Consider the following 14,395-nt stretch of genomic DNA (forward strand, 5'->3'; position numbering starts at 1 on the left):
TGAAACTAGCCAACAGTGTGAAATTAAACACTTCGTTTCAAATAAATTGACTGCCTCAGCGCCAAATCTCTTTAGCAAACCGACAAAAATAACTTCATTGTTCTGCAAGGTGATTAATGCTTGACTGTCAGAAAGGTGGAAATAAAACCTGAAACAAACAACATATTTTAGCCTTCCGTAATTATGTGAACGTATTTTAATTCATTTGGTAGCTCCTGACCACAGAAATCTGTTTTGTTTTCATTTAATGTGAGAGCAATAAAGGAAGAGGAAACAACAAAATCACTAAACATAAACACAGGTCACGTGGAGACTACCCACCTCCCCACTACAATTCAGACTGCTCTGTGCATCAGCCCTGGATCTACGAAATTTCCGAACCGGAGCAATTTAGATAGTGGCGCCCAGCCACATATCTATAGCCAGAAGTGGGAGAAGGTACTACTCATAGGCGACTCAACTGCGCATGCGCAAGAGCCCGCCAGCAACTGCTCAAATGAATCAAATGTCAACAGCTGTCATGTCACGCTCATCAGAGGCAATTTATTCTTAGAAAGTACTGCATATTCTTCCTAAAGCTTTTGAGACACTTTGGTTGGCAGACGCTTGTATGTGCACTGTGTTTTGTTGTTGCGCATTTCCTTTGCAACTTAAGTTTTATTTTCGTTTTTTTTCTCTCGTTCATGTTTTTTGCTGCAGCATTATTCTGCAGAAGTGGGATACAGTAGTAATATCCTTCGTTAGAGTATTGGTTCTTATCAGTCAAAAATCACAAAAATTTAATCTGGTAACTAAAACATGGAAAAGTTCCCAGAATTCTAAAAAAATCCCAGGTTTTTCCCGGTTTTCTCCCGGACGAAAAAAATCCTGGGTTTTTCCCGGATCTCCCAGATGTCGCGGGTCGTATACACCCTGTATTTACATAAAAGGTCTGATGGAAACCTCTTCAACATTGCCCATTTCAAGGCTAAGAACAAAGTCAATACAACTGTTATTCGCGAGGTGTTATTTGAAGACGATGCAGCTCTGATAGCAAACTCAAACTCAGAGGATGAGCTGCAGTATCTAATCAACAAGTTATCACATTCATGTGGAAAATTTGGTATTACCATCAGCCTCCAAAAGACTAAGATCATGGTGCAGGGAACCACTAACCTTCCATCCATCAGCATTGATGGCAATCCTCTTCAGGTAGTTGATGATTTTACCTACTTGGGATCTACAATATGTAGTAACTTGTCTGTCAACACTGAGATTACCAACCGAATTCCAAAAGCATCGGCTGTCATGAGTAGATTGAAGAAACAGAGTATGGAAGAATGGACTACTCACATTAAAAAGTAAAGTGCAAGTGTATAACGCTTGTGTTGTCAGCACTCTCTTGCATAGCTGTGAGACATGCACAACTCTTGCTAAACACGAATCCCGAGTGAACAGCTTCCATCTCCGTTGACTCCGGAGGATCCTTCAGATCTCTTGAAAGGATAGAGTACAAAACAGCGAAGTATTACGGCTTGCAAGCACAACCAGCATTCATGCACTCCTGAGCATCTAAGGTGGATGGGACACGTCAGGTGCATGAATCCTGAGCAAATACTGAAAAAAGTGCTGTAGAGAGAAATTCAGGAGGGTGTGAGGCCAATAGGAAGACCGCACCTTCGCTTCAAGGATGTCTGCAAGAGAGATCTGAGCATGGCCAGCATCAATACAGGTCAGTGGGAAAATACAGCTGGTGACCATGTCAAGTGGCGACAAGCACTTGGCAGGATACTGGAAAAATGCGGTCAGTCTATAGAGGACTGCTTAACAGATAATTTGTGCATCCCATCTTACAACAGTGCTCAAGTGTGTGGGACCCACACCTTGTATATGTAGAGTGAATAGCAACATGAATCGTCACACATTTGTTTGACCCATGGGAGAGAGTCATGGACTAGTTGAAAATACTGAATTGGCATGCTGTCAAAGATATATGCCAATTATCCTGTAAAAGCCTACTTAAAAAGTTTCAATAACCATTATTACATGAAGAATCTAGGGATATTCTTCAGCAATATTTGGCGAGTTGCTACCTTTACTCCTTAAATAATTTATATTCCACCCAGAACTCTCCATTACCACATCTCAATATCGAATTAAAACTATGAAGGGAATGTGTTTAAAAATACTTGACTGTGCAAGCAAAACTTTTGTGTGTGTGTGACAAACTTCAGCACACTGAGATATACAGAATACAGGGAGTGTGTTGAAATATAATAAAGACAAAAAAATATACCACTTACAATAAAGCTGTTATATCCAATCAATCATTAGGAATTCTGAGCATTTCACTTCATCCAAACTCACAAATAAGTAACACGCTCTTTAAGAAAGAGAATTCTTGGAATTAAATTACAGAATATGCTTAGTTATTATAATAATAATAAAATGTTATAGATTTAAACTTACCAAAACCATGATGCATGGAACCATTTGCTGCCCTTTTCATCTTCCCACAAGTAGCTAATTTTGGCAATTAAAACTGGAGTTGCTGGCAATCCAGGATTGACAACAACATAGTCATTGACCTTTATTTCTTCACCATTAATTGAAAATGCACTGAAAAGAAATTCATTCATTACATGTTACAAAAATCTACACACACACACACACACACACACACACACACACACCTTAAATATGAACTGTATGCAAATGTATAAACTAATATGAAGAGTAACACAGATGTGTAAGTAAGTAAGCTACATTAGCCTTTCAGGACATAAAAAGGAAAATAAATTAGTTAGGAACAAAAGGTAAAGAAAAGCAAGATAAGAATCTGATCTGTGCATGTAAGGGGACAGACAATGTGGGAATTCTTTGTACTTTTCCATTTAAAAAAATAAAAAAAAACTAATTTTGTGCTGAGGCAAATCAACTGTCTTACATGATGAAAGAAATAAGTATTTCTGTCAGTGGTGTTGAGAAACTGCTCAAATTGTTAAAACTGAACACAGCTTCATGACCCGATAGAATCCCTGTCAGATTCTATACTGAATTCGTAGCTGAGTTAGCCTCTCTTCTAACTACAATCTATCATAGATACCTTGAACAAAACCCTTGCCCCGAAGTTGGAAGAAAGCGCAGATCTGTCTGCAAGAAGGGTAGTAGAAGCAATACACAAAGCCACCATCCAATAACTCCTATAACCTAGACACAGACTTCTTGTAGAATTGGAACATATACTGAGCTCAAATGTAATGAAGTATCTTGAACAGAATGACCTCCTCAATGCCAACAAGCATGGATTCTGAAAACAGCGATTGTGTGAAATTTGCACTTTTCTGACATAATGAATGATCAAGGCAGTCACATAGATGCAGTATTTCTTGATTTCTGAAAAGCAGTTGACTCAGTACCACATCTACACTTATTGTCAAAAGTTCGATCATTAATGGGGTACAGTGAAATCGATCATTAATGGGATACAGTGAAATCTGCGACAGGATTGAGCACTTTTTGGTAGGGAAGACACAGTACATTATCTTGGCAGGAGAGTCATTGTCAGACATAGAAGTAACTTCGAGTGTACCCCAGGGAATTGTATTAAGACCTTTGCTGCTCATGTTGTATATTGAAGACCTTGTAGAGAATATTAATACTAAAAACAGGATTTTTACAGAAGTTATTTATGATAAAGTACTATCTGAGACAAGCTGCATAACTACTCAGTCACATCTTTATAAGATTTCATCGCAGTGCAGAGCCTGCCAACTTGCTCTGAATGTTCAGAAATGTTAACTTTTGCACTTTACAAAACAAAACATAGTCTACTATAGTATCAATGAGTCACTGCTGGAATCAGCCAACTCGCACAAATACCTGAGGGATATGAAGTGGACGGTCACACAGGCTCGGTCATGTGTAAAGCAGGTGGTAGACCTCAGTTTATTGTTAGAATGCTGGGGAAGTGCAACCAGTCTACAAAACAGATTGTTTAATCTGTGGGAGAGTGTCACAGAAAAACTGAAGGAAATGAACTGGAAGATTCTTGAAGATACACATAAACTATCCCAAGAAACCCTATTAATAAAGTTTCAAGGACCAGCTTTAAATTATGACTAGGAATATACTACAATCCCCTACATATCACTCACATCTGGGTCGTGAGAATAAGAATAGATTAATTATTGCAGGCACTGAGGCTTTCAAACAATCATTCTTCCCACACTCCACACAGAAATGGAACAGAAAGAAAACACTAATAACTGGTACAATGGGATGAACCCTCTGCCAAGCACTTCATTTTCATGGTGGTTTGCACAATATGAATGTAAATGTAGATATCACTCATGATTAGCTGTTCTTTGCTCTTCTAAACAATGTTCACAGGTCCAGCATAACCAAAGAAACGTGACCATTTCTTTTGAATGTTATGCAAATGAATCATTAAAAAAAAAAATCTTGATCTACCAGTCCTTAGTCTAACTTTTTCGTAGCATAAACTTGCAGGAAGGGGAAAAATCTATGCAAAAACACTACACAGACAAAGTGATTCACACGCCCAACGGGAGCTATTGACGAGAACAGTAGTGGCGAAGGCTGATTAACATTTGGTGACACACTTCTGATAAAATCAGACACAAGTCATCAGATACATCTACTGCAAAACTGACAAGTGTAGCTCCACCAGCTCGCGCTACACATATTAAATATCCTGGGTGTCGCTGATGCAGCATGTGCCAGCTCTCACCATGCAGGTGCAGCCCAGGCACCAGTATGAACACTGCAATACTAATCAATGGGTTTGATATCCAGGCACGTCCCAGCCCAGCATACAGTTGAATACACAATAAGTGAATGAGTTTCAACCCCCCCCCCCCTCCTCCCCCATCTCTCTCTCTCTCTCTCTCTCTCTCTCTCTCTCTCTGCTGTTCTGGATCCATACTATCATAATGATAATACACCAGCATGCCACGTTTTTCTTTTTCCTTTCTTTAAATATATGTTGTTTACCACCACCAGTTTTGAGTGACAGGGGTCGGAGAAATTTGCATGTGTGCACACAATAGTATAATGACATTGTACTCTCTCATAAATTACTGAGACTGAAGATAAATGTTCAGTTCTCCTGAAAGGCATTTATTTCTGACTACTTGCAAAAGTTGAATGTGCCTGTCTTAATGTTTCTTACATAATGCTGGATGAAACAGAACAAATATGCATCTTGAAAGGGCACATGCATTTAAAAATATGGACTGAACATGTAAATCCATATTCTAATGTGTGTGTCCAATGACATTCCTTTGAATCTTACCTATAATACTTAAAGGGCCCAATTTTTGTAACCATATCACCGATCCATGACACACTACGTTTCTCCTGAGGTACTGCAATTTTGTTTTGATTTTGAGATAAGCCAATTTTCAATGAATTGCTCTTTACTTTTGTAGTTGGAACATCATCGTCATCATCCACATCAGATTCGTCTGCTGCGTCAATTGCCATATTTCCACATCTACAATAAAAAACAGATAAAGTGAAATTTGCATAAAAGATAAAAATAACAGCCAGCAGTATGTAACAGATACCAAACATTATGTCCTCACCTTCGCTGCACACATGCCTGTTTGCTTCGACCAGGTCCACCAAATTTCACCATGTCCTTGCAGGCGTTACATGTTCCACAATCAGGTGATTGGCAAGCTTCACACACACCACATCTGCGACGCTTGGGGCCCTAGTGAAATATCTTTGAGTTAGTGAAATGTAATAGTTAATACAAAAGTTACATAGTTTTCCAAATTTGGCATTTCTATGCCTATAACAGCTTCTTATTTTCTAAAGCTGTAGTTTAACAGGTTTGGGAATTTAACAGGTTTATGATAGGTAGCCTGCTACATCCCTATAGTTGGAACCAATACGTGAGTAACTCAAGTAAACCATCAAAAACCTAAATCACATGGCCAGATGGGGATTAGAACCTGCATCCTCCTAAATACAAGGCCAGTCTGTTAAAAACATAACAATGTTTTGTTTTTACTTGCTGTACCACAACTTTCCATTTACTTGACTGAAAAATTGAGTTAGCATCCCTACATAATGGGTGAAAAGTTGAGCTTGGAAAGAGGGTGAGATATTACATCTAAATCTATATCTGCATATACACTCTGCAACCCACCAAATGATGTGTGTCGGAGGATACCCTGTACCACTACCTAGTCATTTCCTTTCCGATTACACTTGCAAATGGAGCAAGGAAAAAACAACTGTCTATATGCCTCTGTATGAACCCTAATGTGTCTAATCTTATAGTCATGGTCCTTATGTGAAATGTACGTTGATTGAGTGATTGATTGAGGGGTTATGGGGCCAAACTGCAAGGTCATCAGTCCCACGATTCCGAAGTTAGTCACGGAAGAAAGAGGGTCTGCTAAAAGTGGACAGATCCAGTCAGGGGGGTCAAATTATAAAATGATGAACATTAAACACACACAGTAATGCCATAAAAGGTGAGACCAAATCTAAAAACTGGAAAAAAGGGTGGTCATGGGGGTCAGAGACAGAGAAGACTGTAAAAGAAGTACCAACCACAACCAACCTGCCCCTGCTCCAAGATTAAGGTAGAACCTTATATCTGGAAATAAAAACCACTCTCACAGAGGAAACTGAGGACCAGTTCAACCAACTGAGGATCGTCTGCTAATGTTAAATTTAAGGAATCAGGAAGACTATATTTTATATGAAGGGGCAAAAGAAGGCGACATTCCACCAATATGTGAGATATCATCACTCTGGCTCCACAGCCACATTTGGGAGTGGTTCGTTACGTAGGAGGGAACAATGGGTGGACCAGGTTTGGCCAATGCACAACCAGCATAAAACAATGGACTCCTTCCGAGAGGAGCAGAAGCCAAACTGCAGTAGACTCCTTGTGCGGAGTTTATTACTATGAGCAGTAGTGCTCCAGATGGCATTCCACTTTTGGGCAAAGAGAGAGTCGATGTAGATCCACATATCTGCAACTGGATGCCAAACGGTCAGCCAGTTCATTCCCTGGGATGCCCACATGACTTAAGACCCGGAGAAAGAACTGAACAGGCAGCACACTCAAGGGCAGAAAGGTGGCCATGGATAGCAGAGACCAAAGGATGGCGAGAGTAGCATTGGTCAATAGCCTGCAGGCTGCTCATGGAGTCTGAAGGAATTAAAACATTGTGGAGGGAGGGCTGAGAAACAAAAAACAGGGCCCTGTGAATTGCTTGAAGCTCTGCTGTGAACACCCTACATGATCCCAGCAATAAATGGTATTCGAAGCCAGTAGGAGACATGAAAGCTTATCCTACCTTATCGATTGTCTTAGAACCATTAGTGTAAATTATGGTGGCACCCTGGAACTCTGCAAGCATGGCACAAACAAGGTGCTGGAAAACCACAGGAGCGACAGAAATTTTAGGACCCTGGAATAGATCAGTCCTAATCTGTGGTCTAGGCACCATCCAAGCAAGGCTATGGGAGGAAAGATACGAGGTGCAGTCCAGTGAGTGGAGTTGGAGATCCCAACAGAGGGAAGTGAGACGCATGCCAACCGGGCAAATGGCGACTGCTGAAGGAACAAGGAGTTGGGTCCCTCGTATGTGTAGAGGGGGAATCCCTGCTTCTGTGACGAGACTTATCAACAGGACTAGTGTGAAAGGCACCAACAGCCAGATGCACCCCACAATGATGGATAGGGTCAAGCAGTTTCAAAGCAGGAGCTGCTGAGCCATAAAACCTCACTACCATAATCTAGTCTGAACAACACCAGAGCGCAGTAAAAATGGAGAAGAATGGAACGGTCTGCACCCCAAGATGTGTGGGCCAGGAGACGGAGGGCATTAAGCTTCTGCATACATGTAGTCTTTAGGTGGTGAATGTGGGGCAGCCAAGCCAGGTTATTATCAAAAATAAGGCCCAAGAAACGAGACTGTGCTAAAACATCAAGGAGCTGGTCGCCTAAAATAAAGTAACGGATCGGGGTGTATTGTAGGTCGACGTCAAAGATGCATATCCTGCATTTTAGAGGGAGAAAACTGAAAGCCATGGGAAGGCCCATCGGATGGCAACTTGGAGCCAGCGCTCAGCAGATGCTACTCAGTGGGAACTGCACCAGATGCAAAAATCTGTCCACATACAGTGCTGAGGTAACCAGAGGCCCAACAGAGGTCACAAGCCCATTGATGGTAACGAGGAAGAGTGTGACACTTAGCACAGAACCCCGTGGGATACTGTTCTCCTGAATCAGTGGGGCGTTGAATGAAGTGCCAACTCAAACCCGGAAGAGCCGGTGAGATAAAAACTCATGGGTAAAAATCACAGAAGCCCCAGTCATGGAGAGTAACTAAAATATGATGGCGCCAAGCCATGTTGTCTGTCTTATGTAGGTCAACAAAGACCGCGACAAGGTGCCACACCTGTCGGATGACTGATTCCAATCTAAGTGAATGGTCAGTTGGAGAGCGTCCTGCCCGGAACCCACACTGATACGGGGACAAGAGGCCCCAAGATTCGAGTACCCAACATAATTTGAAGCTGACCGTCCTTTCGAGCAATTTACAAAGTACATTCGTCAGGCTAATTGGTGGTAGCTGTCAAGAGATGTTAGGTTCTTTCCGGGCTTAAGGATGAAATGTACGTTCGCAGCAGGACAATTGCTCTGCAGTCAGTCTCAAATGCTGGTTCTCTAAATATTCTCAATTGTTGTTGTTGTGGTCTTCAGTCCTGAGACTGGTTTGATGCAGCTCTCCATGCTACTCTATCCTGTGCAAGCTTCTTCATCTCCCAGTACCTACTGCAGCCTACATCCTTCTAAATCTGCTTAGTGCATTCATCTCTTGGTCTCCCTCTATGATTTTTACCCTCCACGCTGCCCTCCAATACTAAATTGGTAATCCCTTGATGGCTCAGAACATGTCCTACCAACTGGTCCCTTCTTCTAGTCAAGTTGTGCCAAAAACTCCTCTTCTCCTTCTCTCCAACTCTATTCAATACCTTTTCATTAGTTATGTGATCTACCCATATAATCTTCAGCATTCTTCTGTAGCACCACATTTCCAAAGCTTCTATTCTCTTCTTGTCCAAACTATTTATCATCCATGTTTCACTTCCATACTAGGCTACACTCCATACAAATAGTTTCAGAAACGACTTCCTGACACTTAAATCTATACTCGATGTTAACAAATTTTTCTTCTTCATAAACAATTTCCGTGCCATTGCCAGCCTGCATTTTATATTCTCTCTACTTCGACCATCATCAGTTATTTTGCTCCCCAGATAGCAAACCTCCTTTACTACTTTAAGTGTCTCATTTCCTAATCTAATTCTCTCAGCATCACCCGACTTAATTCGACTACATTCCATTATTCTCGTTTTGCTTTTGTTGATGTTCATCTTATACCCTCCTTTCAAGACACTGTCCATTCCGTTCAACTGCTCTTTCAAGTCCTTTGCTGTCTCTGACAGAATTACAATGTCATTGGCGAACCTCAAAGATTTTATTTCTTCTACATGGCTTTTAATACCTACTCCGAACTTTTCTTTTGTTTCCTTTACTGTTTGCTCAATATTCTCAATAGCACTCCTCAAAACGAATGTCACCTTCCCTCCAGTGATTCCCATTTGAGATCCTGAAGCATCTCTGTAACACTTGCACATAGTTCAAAGCCATCGGCAACATATCTAGGAGCCCACTTCTGAATTGCTCTGGTGTCTTCCTTTAATCCAACCTGGTGCGAATCCCAAGGGCTAACAGTACTCAACAGCTTTTTTTTTTATTATTATTTTTTATTTTTTTAATATATATATAGTGTCCTATACGTGGTGCCTTTACAGATGAACCACACCTTCTTAAAATTCTCCCGATAAACTGAAGTCAACCATTCACCTTCTCTATTACAGTCGTTACATGATCATTCCATTTCGTATTGCTTTACAATGTTACACCTCGATATTTAACTGAGGTGACTACGTCAAACCACACACTACTCCATATGCTTGGACCTTCATTAACAGTGTAGCGCCATGTTGAATACTTCACGGAAATTTGAAAATACGGAATCCACCTGTTGCCCACCATCCCTAGTTCGCAGGATCTCACGTGAGAAAGTGGCAAGCCGAGTTTCAAAAGAGTGATGCTTTCTAAAAAAAAAGTACTGATTTGTGGACAGAAGCTTTTCCCTCTCAAGGAAATTTATTATATTCTAACTTAGAATATGTTCAAGGATACAGCAGCACATCAGTGTTAAAGATATTGGTCTGTAATTTTGCAGGTTCATTCTTTTATCCTCCTTATATACAGGAGTCACCTCCACTTTTTTCCAGTCACTTGGGACTTTGTGATGGGCGAGAAACAAACAATAACTAAAAGCTAAGTACGGGGCGAATGCTGCAGAATACTCTACATAAAACCAAACTGGGATTCCATCGGGACCTTGCGACTAATTTGCTTTCAAATCTTTCAGTTGTTTCTCTACACCAGCAATGCTTATTACTATGTCCTCCATAACCAGAGTCTGGACAATGGTCAAATGACAGTTTTGTATGATTTTCCTGTGTAAATAATTTCTCAAATACGAAATTTAAAACTTCAGGTTTATGTCTGCTATCTTCTACTGAAACTCCAGACTGATCAACAAGTGACTGAATAGAAGCCTTAGATCTTAGCGATTTTACACAGGACCAGAATTTTCTCAGGTTCTTGGCAACCTCTATTGGTAAGGTATGATAGTGGTAGTCATCGTAAGCTTTGTGCATTGAACTTTTTACAGCTGCACGAATTTATGTCAACTTTTTTGTTTCGTCTTTAGTGCACTTTCTTTTGAACTGAGAGTGCCACAGCCTTTGCTTCCTCAGCATTTTTCAAATATCAGTGTTATACCACAGTGGGTCTTTTCTGTCCTTAGTCATGGTGCATAGACTGATAAAATAAAAATAAAATTAAAAAATATATCCAGGGTTTTTCCTGGTTAAAAATACACTTTTCCCATGTTAAGTGACAGTATACTTTTCTTCAAAACTGCAAAACTTATCATCCATTTGAATGGTTAAGGTTTTATACACCAGCGTAGAACTTTCCGGCACTTTAGAAGGAAGGAGCTTTGATGTGCTGCATATTTTCGTATTACGAAAAGTATATATTTGAATTCCACTAAACACAGCATGTTAGTTTCTGAAGCATCAAAGTTGAGATTGCGATGCATTTTTGTAAACCAGTCATAGCTCGTGTCACGTGATCTCACCAGCTGATGGTAGCAGATATTCATAGCACAGGACATGTGATGTAGCTGGCCAATGGTAACATCACTGTGAAGTAGCACGAGCATGCAAATAGGGAAAGTTAGTGGTTTAAACTAAAATACATCATGCAGCTACAAGAAAAGCTAAGTTTTCACAAATAATATTTGGGCTTTTATGGGTTTGTTACACTTGAAGACACATAACACAAAATGCTAGTAAAATTTTAAATCATGACATAAATGTCTGTCTTCTGGGCTCAAAATTCTTGTAAGTGGCTGGCCCAAAAAGTTTTCAACAAAAGTACATTCTCACATGTAATATAATTCATCTAGCGTAAAATGAAATTTACTTTGACAGTAATACTTTTCAAACAACCATTCGCAATATTTTCCAATCGGCAGTTGTTGGAGAGGGCCAGAAAACATGCATTACGGCACGTGCACAGCTACAACGGCTTAAAGTGCACATTCGTATTTCCAGATTCACAAAGAAGGAGCCCCCAAATTGATTATAAGCTTTTCAGTGTAGTTTTTGGGATGCAAATTTTCTTGGAGTACCAGTACTGTATAATCTCATGTTCAACGTGACTCAACTGCCCATGCGGATGAGCCCACTGGCAACTGCAAAAATTAACCAAATGTAAAAGCAGTTCGTTGTTATGAAGTATTACACAGTTTTCATCCTAAAGCCTTTGACACATTTTGCTGTTGGCAGACGGTGGGGGGGCAATGTGTTTTATTGTTGTAAAGGTTGCATTTCCTTCTGCAAGTTAAGTTTTGTTTTTACCCCCATTTATGTTTTATTGCTGCAGTATTATTCTGCAGTGGCAGGATGTAGTAAAATTCTTCGTTAGTTTATCAGTTGTTACCAGTCATAAGTACAAAAATTTAACTGAAAACTGAAACAACGAAAAATTTTTCCACTTACACGGCACATGCTTCCCCAAAGTATGATTTAAAATCCGTTTAATCTTTGTCCATAATTCCTCTATGTCCATTGTACTGGAACTAAATGATGTGAATTCTTTGTCTACGTGGGATGCTAACAAGTGTCTATCTGTCCTTTCTAGCAGATATACCCTCCTATCCTTTTGATTGATTTATAAACTTTAGTAACCAAACTTGCTATGATAATTTCATGATCACTACTCCCTATCTCTATACTGATGCCGTCAATTAGGTCAGGCCTGTTTGTAGCTATGAGGTCTAAAATATTTTCATTGCATGTGCACTATGTAGGTAACTGCTCAAGACAGTTTTCAGAAAACTGTGTTCAAAATAACTTCGCAAGACTATCCGTCTGTACCCCTGCAATGAATCCATAGATGTCCCAGTCTCTACTTGGCAGGTTGAAGTCGCCTCCAACTAATATTGCAAGATCTGACTTTCTGTCAATGGCTCTAAAACTGTAACACTAGAATTGGGTGGTTGGTAAAAAAAATCCAACAATGAAGTTGATTTCACCTAGATCTGTTATATGCAACCAGGGAACTCCACTGTCACATGCTTATTTGAACTCAGTAGAGGGAATATTTTTGTCAACTGCAGCGAACACACCCCCTATTATGGTGTCTAATCTGCCTGTTTAATATACATTCCATGCATCGCTGAATATCTCTGAGCTTCTTACTTCAGGTTTCGGCCAGTTCACAGTCCCGAAAATAACTGAGTGTGAGAAGTTTCCTGGAGGACAGTAAATTCAAGACCTTTGTTACAAATACTTTGACAATTTACTGATACAATTTTGACATTCTATGTTTCTTTACTCCAAATACGGTCTGGTTTCGCAGTCTGTGAGTCGTCTGACAAGTGTTCATCACAGAACCTCAACCTATCACCTATTCCCAGGGGGGAGGGAGGGGGGGGGGGGGGGGGAGGAAGAGGAGCAATGAGCACTCACTACACAAGTACTCTGCTACCACTTGGTTAGCTGTTTCCTTTGTGTGGTGCATCCCTGACTTATCAAGACGAGTCCTTGAATTCCCTAGCTGATAATAAAGGTCCAAAAATCTGCAGCCAAGACCATCACAAGAGTCAAAGAAGCCTTTGGTTCAGACCTTCCACACAGCTTCAAACCCAAAGACCAACCCTCCCCACAGCTTCAAACCAAAAGACCCCATTCTATTATCAACTGCAGAGCTTTGGCGTAAGGCTTTTTCCCTGATGGCAAAAACAAAAACAGTGATAGCACAAAACTGAACTCTGAAACAATGGATGTATTTTAATTACTACTTTTTTTTTTATCAAACTGCTACTCTGTATTATCCAGGTAAGCCTTCACTTTTTAGAAGGCAGTACTCAACAGGTACTTTTTAAATGCTTTTCAAACACGTTTGTTTTAATAAGCTCCTATGTCCTCTGGCAGTTTGTTGTACTATGTACTTTCTTCTTCTTCTTCTTCTTCTTCTTCTTCTTCTTCACAGATGGATCACTTAGGACCACGTGTAATCAACATTTGTTGGCCTTCATTTTCGCCCAGTATTCCTTCATACGCAATGAGTGGGCTAGCTTTCATTGCGTAGACCACATGTGTCTGCTAATTTTTCCCTTCTTCCTTAAAACTCTGTGTGTTTGTGATTTTTCTGATTTCATTTCTGTCATGTAGATTTGGAGACCCTAATTCTCTCAGGTCTTTTTCCATCTGTCTGTACCGGTTCGGTCTTGTAGTTTTGTTGTTTAAAAATGTATGGATTTTGTGCGTTAACCTGTTTGAGCCCATTCTTTCTAAATGCCCCATGAATTGGATTCTTCTCATGTGCATTGTGTCTGTTATTTTGCAGATATTTTTATATATTTCTTGATTGAGTTTAGGATTTTGCACACCATCTTTAGTTCTTGGTCCTAGGATTTTCCTCATTATTTTATGTGCTTTCACTTCTAATTCCCCTTGTAGTGTTCTGTGTTGAAGGTTTAGTGTTTCAGATGCGTAAAGAGCTTCGGGTTTAATTACTGTTGTGTAGTGTCATATTTTGCAGTTCTACGAGAGACACTCTTAGTTGTAAACGTTTTTTTGCTAACTGAAATGCCGTCTCTTGATCTGACAGATTTATTTTCATTACAATTTTCTGCAATCCATTCACCCAAATATTTAAATTCTTTTACTCTAGAGATGTAGTTATTACCAATTTTGAGATCAGAAG

General features: G+C 40.1%; 1 protein-coding gene across 4 annotated transcripts in view; it reads right to left on the reverse strand.

Moving 5' to 3' along the window:
• LOC124615983 (DNA (cytosine-5)-methyltransferase 1-like) overlaps positions 1-14,395 on the reverse strand; it is a 227,415-nt gene that overhangs the window by 107,314 nt on the left and 105,706 nt on the right. For all 4 annotated transcript variants that reach the window (XM_047144192.1, XM_047144191.1, XM_047144190.1 and 1 more), the window contains exons 10-12: positions 5,589-5,719; positions 5,297-5,497; positions 2,449-2,598 (exon numbers count right to left, since the gene is read on the reverse strand). In XM_047144192.1, coding sequence (XP_047000148.1) covers positions 2,449-2,598; positions 5,297-5,497; positions 5,589-5,719 — 482 coding nt within the window. The remainder of the gene's footprint in view (positions 1-2,448; positions 2,599-5,296; positions 5,498-5,588; positions 5,720-14,395) is intronic.

The sequence above is a fragment of the Schistocerca americana genome, chromosome 5 (genome assembly GCF_021461395.2).
Source record: "Schistocerca americana isolate TAMUIC-IGC-003095 chromosome 5, iqSchAmer2.1, whole genome shotgun sequence".
Lineage (NCBI taxonomy): Eukaryota > Metazoa > Arthropoda > Insecta > Orthoptera > Acrididae > Schistocerca > Schistocerca americana.